The following is a 17,926-nucleotide window of genomic DNA, read 5'->3' on the forward strand; positions in this document are numbered from 1 at the left end:
TTTTGTTTTTGCTTGCGTTTTAAAGTCAGCCCTGACGATCTCGATATGTGGCTTTGTACGTGCCATTTGCCTTCAGTGAACTCATTCCTTCATCTTTAAAGTGGGGGGTACAGATTTCTACCTCATAAGGCTGTGTGAAGTGCCTTCCTTGGGTCTTGCATGCGATCTCTCTAGTGGGTAACACTGGGTTTGATCCTCTCTGCATTCCTAGCACCAAAACAATCTTGTCTCACATTAAGTGCCCCAGGATGTTTGTCCAGCAAAAGAAGAGGTGATGAATGGAGCTGACTGTGGGGTCTTTTATGGGACCTCTAAACTTAGTGTTCATTGATAAATATACACCAAAGGCTTGAAAGTTATCCCAGTTGGTAGAGTACTTACCCAGCACACTGGAGGCCTTGAGTCTAATCTTTAGTACAGCACAAAACTGAGCAGGGTTGCACAACCCTGTACACCCAGCGCTTGGAAGGTGGAGGTAGGTGGATCAGAAGTTAAAGATCATCAATGGCTATACAGTGAGTTCAAAGCCGGCCTGGGATACATAAGATCCTGCCTCAAAACAAAATCATATCTATCTATCTATCTATCTATCTATCTATCTATCTATCTATCTATCCATCCACCCACCCCTCCACCTCCTATACCATCCAACTATCCATCTACCCACCCATCCATCCATCCATGTATCTATTATCTATCTTTATCATCTGCCTGCCTGCCTGCCTGCCTGCCTGCCTGTCTGTCTGTCTAATAGACAAACATCGGGACAAATCTAGCTAATAGAACTATTTTTAGAGCTGCCTAAATTTTGGCTTTGTGTAAAATGCACATTTCTCCTGAGCCCACTTTCGTCCAATGGGCAGTTATTTTCTCAGTCTGAGAGACCCCGTGAGGATGAGTGATTTGCCTAATATCTGTTTGTCCTCACACACTCACATGTGAACACCCTGAAATCAATCTGGAAAAGGAACCCTAATTTCCCGAGAGCCTCGGCCCAGGAAAGCCTTGTTGAAACGCCCCCTCCTCCAGCCCTCTGCCGTCCTCTGGCAGCCTTTGTAATAAATTGAGAGCTACACAGCTACCTGCACAGCACAGCTTTAAAGGGAAAGCTGTCTGAAAGACGCACAAATATTGTGACTTCCTGCAATGAAATTGTCTCTCCCTGGAGCCAGGAAGAGAAAGCGTGTGGAAATCTTAACCTCTTTGAACATGCCATCCTTTAAGTAAAGCTCCTATTTAAGAACTGTCCCAGGAGACTACCTGCTTGTCATCTTCTCCACAATCCTTCGCAGTGCACTGTTTATTAGTGAGACGGCCAACGTGCAGAATGCAGGAAGGCCAGCTTCAGCTCCGGCTTTGTTCGGGAAGTGTCTCTTTTGAATGGCCAGGCTGCCAGCAGCCCTGCAGTTAGAGTCTAGATTTCTCTGTAATTGCAGTTTTAATCTTTCCCCAGGCTTAGATCCTTAAAAGGGCAAAATGGTATGGTATAGAGAGTGGTTTTAAAATTAGACATATCTAATTGTAAAGTCCTAGGCTCTGGTCCTTGCTTTCTTACTGTGTGACTCTGAAGACATTACTTCACCCTTTGTCAATCTAAGCAGACCACTGTGACAAAATACCATAGGCTAGGTAATTTATAAAGACAGAAGAATGCTGCTCAGAGTTCTGAAGCCTGAGAGGTTTGAGGTGAAGGCAGTAGCAAATTGGGTGTTTGGTGAGGAGCATCTAGTTTTATACCTGACATATCTCCTCAGCATGTCCTCACAAGGTGGGGGAGGCAGGCAAGATCAGGCCCCGCCACGTCTTAAATAAGGACACTAACCCCATTTCCAAGAACCAACCATGTGCTAAAGGCCCTACCTCTGAATTGTTTCTACTCTAAAATTAGAGATAAGATTTCACTGTGTAACTTGAGAGACACATATAACACTCCCTCTAAATTTCTCCATCTTTGCAGATTTTCATAGCAATCTCTAAGGGGAGTGGAACTTAGCTGAATGCTTGTAAATCGGCTCTCCAATGGGATTTCCAAAGGAAAAGCTGTGGAAGTGTGTGTGTGTGTGTGAGTGTGTGTGTGTGTGTGTGTGTGTGTGTGTGTGTATGTGTGTCTTTCTATGCCCCTTTCTGGGGCCACAGGGGCTGAGAGCAGAAAGCAGTGTCAGTGGGTTTCCTGTTTGAGTGCTTGTCCACAACTGACTCTTGTTTGAGAAGTGCAAGCCAGGCCCGCTTAAGGCGGACTTCTCAATGTTCTGCGAGGGCTGAAGGCCATGAGTCATGCCTGCTGTCTGCCTTCTTGCCAGCTGCAGGATACAGTGTTCCCTTGAGGAGTGTCTGGCTGTCCTGGAGCAGTTCTTAGCAGTCCCTTGTAAATGAAATCACAGCAGGTTGATGGCAGCTGGCATGGTACTGAGTAGGGCCAGGACTAATTATTACTCTGGTGGCATCTGAAGCTTCTTTCCTGTACTGACCCCCCAACTCCATTCCCCCCACCCTGCACCACTTGTTAAGACTGGGTTCTATTGGAGTGTTAAAACCATTATCCCTGTGGCCTGGAGAGAGATGCTTTCGGCAGCCAGTAGGAGGCTCTCCTACTTCACAAGGCAGTGGCGTGAACCTCCATCCTTGAGCTCCAGCTTGAAGGTAGCATCCAACTCTGAGTGTCCCGGACATGCTCACACGCTGGGGTGCTATTTCTCCATCACCTCTACCATCTTCTTTATTCACGGGGTAGGAGGGACCATGGAACTAAAGAGAGAAAGTTTGGCTCTTTGGGTGCTAAATGTGTTGTATAATGAGTTGCATAGCTAGGAATTCACTCTATGCTTTTGAAATAGGACTAATTTAAAAGCGTGTAGCACAGCAAATGACAGCCTGTGCACAATTGCCGTGTGCCAGGCATTGTCGGAAGCACTTGTTAAAAGCTGCCTATCCTGGAGGCATGTGAGCTCTGACATGCAATCAGGTTGTCTTGATTTCAACTGGGGTTTTGTGTTCCAGTGGCATATTATTTTTTTTTAAGATTTCTTTTTTTTAATTTATTTATATAAGTACACTGTAGCTTTCACACCAGAAGAGGGCATCGGATCCCATTACAGATGCTTGTGAGCCACCATGTGGTTGCTGGGAATTGAACTCAGGACCTCTGGCAGAGCAATCAGTGCTCTTAACTGCTGAGCCATCCCTCCAGCCCTCCAATGGCAGATCACATTGAGCAATGCGTCATGTCATCTCTGTAAGACTCAAGGTCTTTGTTGGTCTCTCCAGGGGAGCTGTCTTCCCTTTATCTGGGTAACCCTTCCTCGGCTTCCAGGTTCCAACTGAAATGACCCCCTCTTAGGCTTATCTTATCTCCCTGCATGTCCCGTCTAAGGCCACCTTTCCTTCCCACTCACCTCTGATCTCTATCATTTACCCCTGTTTATTTCCTTCCAACCACTTGCTATCTCCATCCACTGTAAACATTTCCTCTTGAGACCAGCTTGGTGTTTACTTTCAGGAGATACAGCCCAGAGTACAAGCTATCCTTCTGGAGTTTACATCCTAGTCGGTCAGACAGACAAATTAACAAGCTGATAATAAGCAAATAATATCCCAAGTGTTCTAAAGTCGTTTGTTTATTGCATCTCTTCACGAAAGTGTTATCTACCAAAGGGTAGAAATCACTCAGTCTTGATTTCTACTGAGCTCTCTGTGTCGATCACACCATGTTTAACATGACATATTTTTTAAAACGAAGACAAAATACCCAAAGAGTAGGATTTTGAAGAGTAAAGGAGATAATTGTAGAGATATCGTAGGTAATCCGCACTAGATCTTTCAGTGTAGTGCCTAGAATGTGGTAAACACGTACTATAAGTATTGGCTGTCTTTCAATTAGATTACAAAGCTGTGCTCTTAACTTTTACCACACTGTCTATAATAACAGATATAATAATAACTGATTATTATTATAGAATTATATATAACAATGTACAATTACTGAAGTCTGCTGCATGCCATGAACTGTCTGGGCACATTAAAAGAATCTTATTTAATTATAGTGCCACAATAATCCTGGAAGTTGCACATCTTTAAATGCCGAATTTCTCTAATAAAATGTAGACTGGGGTGAGCATCAGAGATGAGTACAAACAGGTGCTGTGTGAGTTTAGGGGTGGAGACACAGGTGCCCGGGAGGCCGGAAGACAGAAGGCACTGCTGGAAAAACCCCAGAGGGGGCAGGGTGCTGGCAGAGTCATAAGTGAAGGCGTGTGCAGCTCGGGCAGGAGAAAAGCCAAGAGTGAGCACTACAGTGTGCTCCAGGGAGTGCTTCATTCTCACGTGGCCAGGAGGTGAGGGACAGGAAGGTGGTCCTCTAATGACAAGGGAAGGGATTTAACACTTACCCCATAGATAACGAGGAGCCATTGAAGGTTTTAAACAGAGGAGTAAAAAAGTACCAAAAGTGTGAGCCCTGTGAAGATTTATTTGGTCCTAAGGCAGGTGATGAAGCCAGAATAGCCATTAACACGCTGCTGTGTCAAGCCGTGGGAAGGAAGAGACTTGTTCGCAGAAATATGCTGACGGCAGAGTTTGGGGGGGCAGGTATGTGGGTGCAATATTTTCTGGCCCCAAGGAGTGTCAACCTTGGCTGTGACATCCCAGGTTTTAGTATTTTGGTGTTTTCTAATGTGTTTAAAAAATGTCAAGTTCAGAATCAGATAGCTAATAGTTCTTTAATTCAGATATTTTTTTTTAATTCTCATGAGTGTCTTAAAACTTCTTTTTTTTAAGATCGTCTCTGTTCTGTTACTTCACGTAGCTTTTGATATCACAGTGTCCTGGTGAGATACTAGTAAAAAGGTGACATTCAGAGAATGTTAAGTTGGAAAAAAGTGAACAGAATTATTAGAGAAAGCCACTCTCTTAGTTTGCCTTCTACTGTTGTGATGAATACTATGAGCAAAAGCAACTTGGGAAGAAAGGGATTTAACTGCCCTGCATGTCTGGATCAATGCCCATCACTGAGAGATGCCAAGGCAGGAGCTCCAGCAGGGAGGAAAGCTGGACGTAGGCACCAAAGTGGGCAGTACATGGGAGTGTTGCCCACTGGCCTGTTCCCCATGGCTTGCTTAGCTTATGTTTCTTGTACAATCCCAGACCACTTGCCCAGAGGTGGCGCTACCCACACTGAGCTGGGTACATTCATACCAACAAGAAAATGCCCCACAGTCTTGCCCACAGGCCAATCTGATGAAGCCACTTTCTCAAAATTTACCTCTTCCCAGATGAGCTTGGCTTGTGTTAAGAAGACCAAACAAAGCCAACCAGCACTTGGTTGCCAATAAAGTTGGGGGCCAGCTTGTGTGCTCTCTCTCTCTCTGTGTCTCTCTCTTCCTACCCCTGCTCTCTCTGTGATATGCATGTGTGTGTACAATTTGAGTGCAATTGCGCTCGCACATGTTTGTGTCAGTGGAGGTCACAGGTTGATGTCAGATATCTTCCTCACTTGCTTCCCACCCTATTGATTGATTGATTGATTGATGATTGATTGAGGCAGGGTCTTCCTCTGAATCTGGCACTGACTGGGTTTAGAGGTGTGTGTCTCTGCGCCCGGATTCTGGAGATCTGAGCTTGGGTCCTCATGCCTGCATGGAAAGGACATTACAAACTAGGACATCTCACTGCCTCTCAGATTTTGTCTTCAGGAATCTAATGACAGAGTAAAGGAACCCAAGGGGATCTGCTGCTAGTTGAGGGGCGTGTCTACTTCTTTTACAGGTGGCTGAATGGGTGATAGTGGGAAGGCCTGGCTCCTGTGTCAGCTGGTCCCTATACACACCAGCTCACAGTTGTCACCAAGACAGCCACGTCTGAAAATGGCTGTTAGCATGTGCAGGACCTGTGAAAATAAAACTGTATGGTTAATTACCCTCACAAGAGCAAACCACTAGATGGACTCATACTGAATTCGGTAGGTATTTAGGACCATGGGATCATTTAAAATACAGATTTTACAGGGAACTCGTGTGAGTGGAGGATGGTGTGTTTCTAGTTGGTACATGAAGCAGATGCCAGGCACCCTGCCGCAACAGGAACTTGCCACAGTAAAAACCAAATTGGCACTCCTTTAAAACCAACTTGAAATCACAACTCAGAAGAGGAGATGATCCTAAGAGCAGGCCTATATCTGTGTCTAAGAGCCCTTTCACAGGAGATACTACGGAGCATCTATGACCACTGATTGTGGCAAGCCTTTGGTATTACTTTTCATTGGTTAACAATGCTTCCAAAGCTACAAGTTTTAAGGGAATCCAGAGACATTTATATGCTTGATTATGGAGCTGTCCTAAACACTAAAAGCAGGGTCTTCACAATACATCATCAAGCTTGCCCTAACAAGTGCATGGATCCAAACGTCCCCACTCTGTTGCCTATCTTCTGTTTGTTCTTCTGGAACCACGCCCCCTCTTCTCTCCATCCTGGCCTAGGCTCCAGGATGGTGCACTATGTGTACCGACTTCCTTCCCCTGGACTTTGGTAGCCTCTGACCTATGAAGACAGGGCAAGCAGATTAGAGTAAGAAAGGGTCTTGTCGGAGGCTGTTTTAATTGTCTCTCCGCCTAGCTCTCTCTCTGAGCAGTTCCCTCTCCTGACTCACAGGTGCAGCCTGTCCCTGGGTGCACAGGTGCCCTGTGGTTTCTGCACCTTGCCTGCACCTTTGTAAATAGTCCCTTAAGAGATTTTCTTTTTGAACTGCCCTATTTGGGCACGGCTTTTGTTTCCTGCTGGGACGTTTCTGCCTGATAGCCCTTGTCTCTCAAGTCCCAGCTGCCGTTTTCCTTTTACCTGCTGGGCTTTAGCTTGGACAGGGAAAAAAAATCACCTTTCCCCACCTAACCCCCATCCCACTTCAATACCTGGTTATCTTTGGCTCTCTTAAGCCCCATCCATGCCTATGAACAGTTTCTGCACCAGAAGAACAGATAACATTTTGGTTCCCAGCTTGTTGGCTGTTTCTTTGTGTTCGCCATTGGTTTCTTGTGGAGACTTCCACTAACCTCTACCATTTAACTTTATTTAGGAACTAAAACATACTGTCACTGCCTATCAGCCTCAGAGTTTTACTTCACAGATAGTCCTTCAAGCTCATCATAAACCAAATGTAATTTTCATTGATTTAATTTCTAAAGAAAAAAATGTGTTCTGGACTCCAGGAATAAGCTGAATCCTCAGAATTTTGAATACAGGACCCCTAGCAGCTATGCCTGGAGTGCTGTAGGCAGAGGCTTTGCCTTGGGGCTGGTTGCGGATCTTTTTCTGCTGGACTTTTAGCGAGCTGCGCTGGTCTTGTTGGCCATTATTGTCCCTGGAATGTAGGACTCAACTGAAAGTGTATAGGTTGTCCCTTGGCCTGTTTGTCTCAGGCTTACATTCAGGGCTGGAGAAAGATAGGCAATTTAGCAATCAATACAATACACTGTAAATGTCTACCTAACAATTCATTCAGTAAGATATGAATTGGGATTGACTAGGAATAGTTTGGATTTCAAAATGCTTTGTCTATCCTGATATGAGTGAGATTAATTTATATTATTTTGGAGAGAGAGAGAGAGAGATGCAAAATAACGGGCTTTTGATGGAAAGGCAAAGGGACTCCACTCAATGACTCGCTAATCTCTCCTTTTAGAAAATTGAAATTCAAAGGTAGATACCCAGTCGGTTGTGTGTACATCAGATGCTTTCCCATATGAATGAAGCAGGAGGAGCATCAAACTCTCCCGAACTCTCCCACAGACAGAATGAATAGCATGTACAGTGCCAGCCTTCTTGCAGAGGGTGAATTAGAGTAGCATCTTTATGAATGATGGAGAGACATGCTAAACCTCAGAAATTAGAGCCTGGATCTGACTGAGTGAAAGTAGGGAAAAAGAGGGGAGAGGGCAAATGGGGGAGGGGCTGAGCATTTTTCTCAAGGCTTCTTTCTCCTGTGGTCAGTGGAGGGAGAAAAACCACGGGCAAGAGTGTGTAGGCTGGCAAGTTAATCCAGCTGGGTCAGTGGCATTTTGTGCCCTTCTGGGCTTGTGATGCTCAGGTTGGCCCCTGCCTTTGCCTTGGTGTTGTCTTGTGTGTCTACTGTGCTGTGCTGTGTGATGCTGAATGAACACATGGGAGGGGTGTGTAAGCACCATGCCCCAGGAGTCTCAGCTTTGGACAAATGAATCACATGATCATTACTTATTATTTCTTTCATTTCTGGGCCCCTCTTTTTTCCTCTCATTCATCATTTCTTTGCCATTTTTGTTCAGGAGTTGGAATTGTTGATGGCGGATGCCTCCGAGTCCTGCTTGGCTCCTCATGGAAAAGCTCAAATACAATGATGTCTGCATTCTTCCCTTCAGAAAACTGTACTTTAAGGATGTACCCCTCGGATGGCATCTGCAACAGATACTTCCTCATCAGAGCGAAACAAGAGAGTGTAATGTGCCTTGAATGTTTGCTAAACAGTAGTTCAGGGAGACACAAGTTCAAGTCATGCAACTTCACTAATTCAGTTGTGTTTTAGAGACATGAGAACCTTGGCGGGGGGAAGAGTACCTAACCCATACATGGTTCAAAGAAGGATAAAGTAGGTTATCCGCTGCATTAAGTGACTCTTCAGCACATTAAAAGCAAGAATGGCCACTTTAACAACCACATCCTCATCACGTTGACTTAAGCATCTTTCCATCTCTCCATGCTTATTTTACTGCCATTCTTAGGGGAGCCTCTCTACCTCATATGAGTAATGCCTCTGACTGGCTGTATCATATCCTAAATCCTCCATCATTCTCTTTAGTATGAGACAACCATGGTTGTTTAAAGGCACGGTTTTCGTGGAACACAGCACACAGGTGTGGCTAGCTCACGAAAACCTAGTTGTGTCTTTTCACACGAGGTTCCCTTGACAACCAGAGTTAGAAATGACCAGAATGAAGAAATATTTGACAGCATGTCAATTTAATGCCAGGACATTGAAAAGAAGCCATCACAGCCGAGCACTGACAAAGAGAGGCCAGAACTGCTAGAGAATAGATCACCTGGGTCTCACCGCAAAACCCCAATGAAGAGAACCACAGTCTGCAAGCCAGGTCTTTCTCAGTGGCTTTGTAGACTCACTTCTCCAGTCTTTGATGGACACTACCAAATACAGAAGGGAAACACAAAAGCTAAGAGGGCGTTGGGTGACAGAAAGTGTCAGCTGGTCCAGCATCTGGGACTCATACGGACGACTCTTCTCTCTCCCTGCCCTACTGTATGTCCAGGGCCTTTCTACTTGGATGCTTGCAGATGTTTTGCACATCTGGAAGAGTCTGTCTACTTGCACAACCCTTGGCAGGTCATGGTAAGCGGTTCCCAAGCCCTGTGTTGAGTGGCTTCTTGCCGTGCTCCCAGTGTCTCCAAGGTAGTCCTCCTTCAGCTCAGTCCTCCCTCCTCCTCTGCAGTTTGGTTCTGGTTTCTTCTTGCCGCTTTCTCCAAGCAGCAATGATGGCTTCATCATCCATTTCTTCTTCCTCTCGCCGGTTTGTGCTTCTTCGGTACTGGGACTGACGCCCAGATGCAAACCTCCCTTCCTCTCGGTTTTCTGTCCTCTCCTTCTCTCCCTCCTCTTCAGACCTCATGAAGCTCTGGGTGAATTTCCTCTTGGCGCCAAACTCAGCAAAGTCTGATTTAGATGACTCTTCTACATCTTCCCAGTCCCTGGGCCTGGTCCAGTTTGGACCACTTGGCTCTGGGGACCCCTCTCCATCAGAAGGTTCAGGGGTCCGGCGGAAGAAATAGGGTTCTGGGCTCTCCTCTCGGGAGCTCGAGGTCTCACTGAATGTGGACCTGGAGAACTTGTGCATCTCTCGGCCCTCCTTGGTGGTGGAAGATGAAAACCGTGAGGTGTTTCGTACAGTATTGCCATCTGCTTCATGGAATGAGGTGTCCTGTTCCTGTGACCTAGATTTGGAGAACTTGTAACTGCAGGATTTAGACTCTGTTTCTCGGAGCATGGAAGATCTGGTATACCTCCCCCGGGAGCTTCCAGACCAATCACTTTGAGGAGGAGATTTTTCGTCCATCCTGAGGCCACTGAGCCACGTATTGATATTGCTATCCATCTCGTTGGCCACGGTGCGGCCATTTCTATAGTGATCGGAGATGGCCAGAGAGGAGGAGGCATCTGTCTCAGGCTTCTGGGAATTGCTGCGGGAGGAATACCGGAAGCTTCCGATGGCACTGTCTGTGTCTTCGTCTCTGTCACCCATGCTGATGTCTTCATCATCCTTGGCTTTCTTCTTCTTGAAGAGAGAGCTACGTTTGTTATCAGAGGCCAACTTCTCCATTTTATACTCGGACATCTTCTCCTGCAGCTCCATTTGCATCTCTCTCTCCTTCCGGCCGAGCTCCTTCAGGTCCACGTTGTCGGCAAAGAGGCTGTAGATGGGCTTGCTGGTCCCCCTCACTCTGTTCCCACCGCCCTCAGCCCTGGAGGTCAGTGAGCTGGTGGAGGACAGCACAGACTGCGTGTCGGAGCTGAGTCTCCCCTGGCTCGGTGGCGGTAAGCAGCCACTCAGGGAGGTGCTGAGCACGGAGAGTTGGTCATCCCCAAGGCAGCCGGCTGCTGGAGCTGCTGCCTTCGCGCTTGCAACGGAGGGCGAGCGGGCCAGCAAGAGCATTTCGTTTTGCTTTTGGGCGAGGGTTTCATTGACGACATTGGCAATCCAGTTCTGGATACTGGCCATGGAAATGGTGTCTCCAGGCCCCACTGGCAGGTTGGGCAGGGGTGTGGTGGGCATGTTACTGGCAGGCTGGGACAGGTGGGAACGGTGGCTCTGGGTGCTGAGTACTGACGCCGTGTCCCCATCCGCATTGATGGAGGGGGCTGCGGACCAGAAGGCAGACAGGGGGATGCTCCTGCTGGCAGCTGAGCTGTCTGCCTCCCAGCTTCCCATCGACTGGCTCTCCTCCAGCGTCTGCCTGCTTCTCTCCAGTAACTCTAGTCTTCGCTGTCTCTTCTTAGCTAAGGCTGTGTCCTCTCCTTTGCTCATCTCAACCACCTCCGCCTTGTTCTCACTCCCCACCTTTTTCTGATGCTTCAGCTTCCAGGCCTGGTAGGCTGTCAGGCTGACATCAGAAAGGGTCTTCTCTCCCTCTGCCTCTTCCGTGCCAGGCTCACTAGCCCCGTCTCCCGCCTCTGAGTCTTTCTTGTGAAATCCAAATTGGATTCTCTTAACCTTCCACCTTTCCAGGGCAGTGAGCTTGTCCTTGTTCCTACTACAGAAGTTGTAGAAGGAGCTGGCCTCGGACAACACGCTCTCCTCATCGTCCTCCCGGACCCTGCTCCCTGCCTCTGAGTGATCCGCATCCAGCTCCTCCCTCTTGCTCTTGGAGCGGTACTTCCGGGCAGCCTCCTTCTCGATCTCCACCAGCCTCTCATTCCACATGTCCCAGGTGCTCTCCGTGGACTCAGAGCGGTGTCTTCCGCGGCGGCTTTGGCTGTTCCTCTCCAGCTGCTGCTTCAGGACCCGGATGTCACGGCTGCTCACACTCTCAGAAGCACTGCTCACGCTTAGGGTGTGTCTGCGCCTTCTGCCTGTACAGGAGTTCTCTTCCTCCTCTTCTTCCTCCCGATTCCACTGCTCCCGCCCTTTGGCTTGGTATCTCTCGTTCCGGCTCTGCCACTCCCGGATTATCCTTTCTACATCCTCATCCTCACAGTCGTCTCCATCCTGTACCGAGGACATAGAACAGCTCCCCTTTCTACCCCGAGCAGCCTCTCCCTTGGGGAAGCCCTGCCCCTTCCTCCACTCCTCATACAGCTTTTCTTCCTCTTCTTCATCAATGAAGGTGACTGGCTTGGAGACCTGGCTGGCCTTCCCCAAGGAGGAGCCGCTCAGATGGCTGGTGGCATCGTCTTCTTCTTCCACCATCAAGGAATTTACTCTAGCACCCAGTGTGCTCCCGGCATCCTCCTCAGACTCCTCTTCACCATCCTCCTCTTCCCTCTCCTCCATCAATTTCTCGTTGAGCTCCCGCAGCTGTTTTAGGAAGCCGTCGTTGGGGTAGATAGCCCGCTTTCTGCGCACTGTCATCAAGGCCTCCAGGATGGCCATGCTGTGGAAGATCATCAGGTAGGCGACCACCAGCACTGCTGACCGGCTGATACCCATTTCACTGCTCACCAGGACTTTCCCTAAAAAGTAAAATGAACACAAGAGACAATGACGCAATTTTTGGGGTTCCTCGTGGTCTTTTTCTAGTGTGTTGGCCTGATGGGTTGAACTTGGTGCATTTGATTTGACTCTGTTCATCCATGCTCAAGTCACACAGGGATCTGTCCCACAGACATCAGAGAGAGTGTTCCACCCCCACTTCTGAAACATGGGTTGATTTCTACCTTCTTCCCACAAACTCATCCTCATCTTAGAGAGGAGAAATTAAGGAAGTTGGGAGGCAGAACACAGGAGTGCAAAGCTGGACACGTCCCTTACATCCTGCAAGCCACATCCCCGCCATCACCACCGGGGCCCTGCAGGATGCTGACAGCAATGGGAATCCACAGATCCACAGACGCACACCCCTCCTTCCATGGGGGCGGATCTAATTTTTGGAGAGGTTTGTTTTTTTTTTTCATTTATTAGGGTAAAGTATAACCTACTGTCTCCAGCACTTCTATGCTGAGGTTCTGGGATCAACCACAAGCACATCTGTATAAAGCAGACCCTTTGTACAAAGGCCCTATCACATCACTATCGCATTTGTTTTGCTTTGTTTTGTTTTGTTTTTAAATGTTTTTGAGCATTTCCCTCCTGACAATAGTCGCTCTCTCCCAAATATTAAATCAAAACATTGAACTATTAGTTAACTACTTAGTTTGTTTTCACGAGGAATTGTTTCCAGGATAGAACAAGGTATTTCCAATTTAGACAACCCGCAAAGAGTAGGTTGCCTTGTCACTTGCCCTGGACGCCTAGCCTTCGTTCATGCTATCTATACTGATCATTTTTTGTTTGTTTGTTTGTTTTTGTTTTTTGTTTTTGTTTTTTTTTTACTACTATAATGAAATGCCCAAGGCAGGCTACTTTATAAAGAAAGTAAGTTTTTTTTAATTATGATTCTGAAAGTGCTGGTAGAGTCCTGAGGCAGTAGTTTCAGAAGGTAAAAGACAGCAAGTATGTGAAATGTGTGTGTGTGTGTGTGTGTGTGTGTGTGTGCATGTGTGTGCCCCTCATCTCTGCCTCTTAAAAAGCTGGCAGGATTAAGCCACGAGGCCTCCACCCTAACGACCATATCTGATCCTTATCCTCTCCTAAAGGCTGCATCTTCAAACTCTAGTGTTAGACCAGTTTGTATCCTCTTATTATCTAATAAACAACTGGGGTTAATTTTCAGGTCAGGAAGCCCTGGGAGGGGGCCCTCAAGCTATCTAAAGCATAGCGTTGCCTGCAGTGCAGACAACAGGTCAAGCAATGATCATAAATTCTTCTATATCAACTGAAATCTATGAAACTTGAAAAAAAATCCCACCTGCCACTAAGTCATGTCTCTCATCTTGTAGTATGTTTTAAGCATAAGGATAACATCACAAATCCCTATGGATACTTTTGGTCTATGAGGTCCGTTCTCCCAGCCTACAGACACGCCTGGAAGTCTCAGCTGTACCATTCAGCAGACATGTTGTCCCCTGGCCTCCCCTTCTGCTTTGCATCTTTCATAAATGTGACAGACACTCTGTCAGTACCTTCATTCTAATGGCTGTTTAAGATGCAGCCTGAGACCCCTGGAGACCTTCTTCCTGGCTGCCATCAATCTATTTGCCAACAGCCTTTGGAGATGTTTGCTAAATCGGCAGGAGTCCTATCTGATAATAGGAACAGGGGGTGATTCTTTTATTATTTTTTTTTCTCTTTGCACCAGTAAGGCTGAGTCTTTGTTGCAGAGGTCAGAGACTGAAACCTGAAAAGACCCAGGGCCCAGTGAGGCTGCCATTGCCAGGAGTCAGCAGCCACTAGAGGGGGGTAAGTGAGCAGAGTCAAAATAATAAAGGCCTCTGTTTCCCGGTCAGGCTGTTCCTACCACACCTGGGCCTCGCTCACAACCTCCTGCTGTTAGGATCAAGATCCTGTACGTGTCCTTTGACAGGCCCCTCACTTTCAGGACAGAACTGCCATGTCTTCGTCATAAGGTCATCGAGCCCTGCTTAGACACAGTCTTGCAGAAAGCAGGTCTGCAATGGGGGCAAGCCTTCCTCTGCTGTGTTCTTTGCTCCCGAGATTCCTCTGCAGGACCTCAGGGAAGCAGCCTGAAGGACAAGGAGAGGCAGGGCGACTTGGGCCTTAGGGTTTCCATTCGCTTCATTCAAGCAGGAACAGGATTTGTCTCTTCTCTGGTCGTGTGCCGGGCCCAGGCAAAGGGAGCACTCATGGGACAGAACTTGTCTAGCATTTTGTCTAGGGAGGACCTGGGCTTGATCCACAGCACCAGGGAAGAGGCACTGGGCACGACTCCAGTGCACCCTCCATAACGAAGTAAAACAACCATATTATTAAAGCAAGGCAGGAAGATAGGGAAAATTATGGGGGCACAGGAATGGGAATGAGCCCCCGTTGAAGCCTCTCACCAATGGGATCAAGAGTTCCAGGACTATGTAACAGTGCTGCAAAGATTGCCCACATAATGATGCATTCCCTTCATATACGGGCATTTAGTTAAAACAGCCATGACAAAGCATTAAGGCCTGGGTGTCTATGGCCTCCGACAGGCTTCATCCCTCTCCCTGGCATTTTCTGGGAATCTCAAACAAGTCTATTAACTTTGGTGATAGCAGAAAACACTTAACTTCCTGCATCCCCAGGGATCTAGAGTTTTACCTTATCAACAGCAATCCTGTCCGGTGCCTCTCAGGAACCAACCACCCCGTGGTCTCATTTAAGCTCTCAACCCTTTAAAGATAATAGCTTTGGAGCCCTACCAGAACAGTGGCCGGTGGCCGTGTGTGGCTACTGTAAAGTCGGCCAAGTGGCGCTCTGTCGGAGCGGCCAATGCTGTGCTCCTGGGGGTGTCTCGTTTTCTTCTTAAGCTCTCCTCTCTTTCTATCAACCCCTGTTTTGAACTGTGTTTAAAAAATGTCTTTTAATAAACACCGAGCCTGCCTCATACTGGCTTATCCTGAAATTCTTTTGTGTCAAGGATCTGGTTTTACCTCAGTGGAGGTCCCCAAAAGATTAACGGAGCGCCTCAGGCTGATGTATAGAGCTGTGCCTCTGTCCCCGCCACCGCTGACAGGATGAAAACTTTCTATCAATAAGAAGGCTCCAGGAAGATGGGTAACATACACAGTCAACACTTTGTTTAGCCACTGGGATGATGGGTGGGTGGAAGGCCCATCTGGATAAGGTCCCTGTTTCAGAGATTAAAGAGTGTCACCAGTGCAGGGCTGGGTTTAAGCAACACTGTGTCTACACCTTCCTTACCGCTCGGTGTGCTTCTTTCCTTTAAATTCCCTCCTTTTCTTCAGGACATACCTCTCCACACCCCAAGGAAAAAGTGCTTGCACAGAGACCATTCACCTGGCTGTTGTTGATAGGACTTACGGTAGATAGCCAGAACACCAGTCTGCCAGATAAACTCTCTAAGGGTGGGGAAACAGGACGGAAGCAGATGACTAGCTAATAGCAGCCTTCTTATCTGACATAGAGGGAGAAAGAAACCAGAAACCAGGAGCCCTGTGATTGTCTGGTGTCTCCTCAGGCCACTGTGGGGTCTTGTCTTTACATTCTTTCCCGTGTCTCTTGGTAGCCTGGCTTCCTTTAGCATATGCTTTTTGGAGGATGTGGAGCTAGTTTTGCACTTACTAGCAAAATCTATACCCTGTGCCCCATATGTGTATATTGCATTTATTATTTTTTGAGACAGGGCCTTGGTACGTAGTGGCGCCTGGCCTGATACTTGCTATATAGCTAAGGTTGGCTTGAAAGTCAGAATAATCCTTTGTCCTCCTCCTCCCCCCATGTGCCTGTACTACACACACTTGCCACCTCTTTGGGATAAGAGACTTTTATTTTCACACAGAGGCAAAGCCAAAGGACCTGTCTACGACTCTCCACTTCCCAGTCTGTAGAATGTAAAAACAGCAACACCCATCATGGGACCACTGTGATGGAAACTGGTGTTCTTTTTGCCAGTGCATTCTAGAATAAAGGGAAGGAAGTCTCTGGGGGAACCAGTTCAGTCTTTCTGAAAACTGCAGGTGTTGGCTCAATTCCAGACTAGGGAGGGGTGAAGCCCCAGCAAGGTGGAGGTGGGACTTCCCTGCACAAGGGTCAAGGTTTAGCCCGAGTGGTTCTCGACCCAGGGTTCTCGACCCCTTTGGGGTTGCATATCAGACATCCTGCATATCAGATATTTATACTACGATTCATAAGTGTAGTAAAATTATAGTTATGAAGACACAACAAAAAAATCTTATGGTTGGGGGTCACCATGCCATGGGGAACTGTATTAAAGGATCACAGCATCCGGAAGGTTGAGAACCACTGACCTAAGTGGATTTGCACTGGTGCATGAATTCTAGAGGCTAAGCTGGTGCCCTCCATAAACCAAGGCAGGGAACTTCCTGCTCCAGTGCAACAGCATCTTCCTACACGGGCCTGCTCTAGCTGTGATCTAACTTCTGCCAAAGCTCCCTGCCTACTATGGAATTCATGCGCTCCTTTATGATGGGATGGCCACATGGCACCCACAGCCCACACCCTGCTTTCCAGCACTTTCCGACAGGAGGCTGGCCCCTGGTTGTGGGACGCAAACAAGCAAAGGCTCCTTACCACAAACACTGACACACATATCCCAGATAAATAAAAAGGCCTGCATCTTAAAAAGTCAGCCAGGTGAGTAGTATAATATATATCCTGGCATGTAAGAGGCTGAGTCAGGAGGATTGCCTCAAGTTGAAGGCCACCCTGGGTTGCATAATGAGTTATAATACAGGCAAGGCTACAGAATAAGATGTTTTCTCTCTTAAAAAAACAACAACAAAAAAAAATCCCAGAATTTTTTTTAAAAAAAGCATAAAAAAAACCTCTTTTTTTTATGTGTATGTGAGTATAATGAAATTTACACACACTTCCACATTCTGTGTGGGTGGGTATTTTTCATTAGAAGTTCTGAGTCCTGGTCATGGGTGGTGGCTAGCTATGCCCTTTCCTGGAATCACTAACAATATTATTCTTATGATGATAGCAGTAATCTTTAAAACCTTTGCCATGGGACAAGCAGTGTGCTTCATAAGTTCGTTTCTAAGTTTTTATCCCTCACAGTAACATTAGCATTAGTTATGTATAAGGACGCTGTGTGTCCTCAGGCAAAGACAATAGTCAAAGTACAAAGCTAGTTACTCATGGGCTCCAGGACAGGCCTCTGGACACCAAGGCCTGCAATCGTACTGCCAGGCTGTGGTCCTTGATGGGGCACAACCCTGTCATGGAGAAGTGTACAGAACCCTGGGCGCTCCTATGAACTCCGGTCTAGTCCTACAATGCCTCACATGGCAGCCACAGCTGTTTCACTCCTTCCTACTTGGCCATTCTCTAAGGCAGAGGAATGACTCCGAGGCCATCAGTCACCCCAGAGTGCTGTCATCCTCATGGGCTGTGCTAGCCCAGCCCAGTCTTTTCATTCCTGAACACATCTAACTTGGTGCTTTTGCACTAGCTGTTCCCTTAGCCGAGTGCGCCTCTATTTTCCTCCTGACTAGCTTCTTTTCCCCACAGAACTTCCTGTTCTTAGGCAGGTCTTCCCCAGCACCCTCAGGGAGGAGTCTGCCACTCCAGGGTGCCACTCTAGTGACTTTCTGAATTGCATTCACCATGGCTCCCTTCCCTCCTCTTCTTCCTTCCTTCTCTTCCCCCTCCCCTAATTCCAT

The 17,926-nt window shown here is 47.3% G+C and overlaps 1 protein-coding gene across 2 annotated transcripts in view; it reads right to left on the minus strand.

Moving 5' to 3' along the window:
* Window positions 1–8,977: 8,977 nt before the first annotated feature.
* Styxl2 (serine/threonine/tyrosine interacting like 2) overlaps window positions 8,978–17,926 on the minus strand; it is a 31,945-nt gene continuing 22,996 nt past the window's right edge. For both annotated transcript variants that reach the window (XM_052200886.1, XM_052200885.1), the window contains exon 6: window positions 8,978–12,199. In XM_052200886.1, the coding sequence (XP_052056846.1) occupies window positions 9,441–12,199 (2,759 nt within the window). In that variant the 3' untranslated portion in view covers window positions 8,978–9,440. The remainder of the gene's footprint in view (window positions 12,200–17,926) is intronic.

The sequence above is a fragment of the Apodemus sylvaticus genome, chromosome 12 (assembly GCF_947179515.1).
Source record: "Apodemus sylvaticus chromosome 12, mApoSyl1.1, whole genome shotgun sequence".
NCBI classification, from domain to species: Eukaryota; Metazoa; Chordata; class Mammalia; order Rodentia; family Muridae; genus Apodemus; species Apodemus sylvaticus.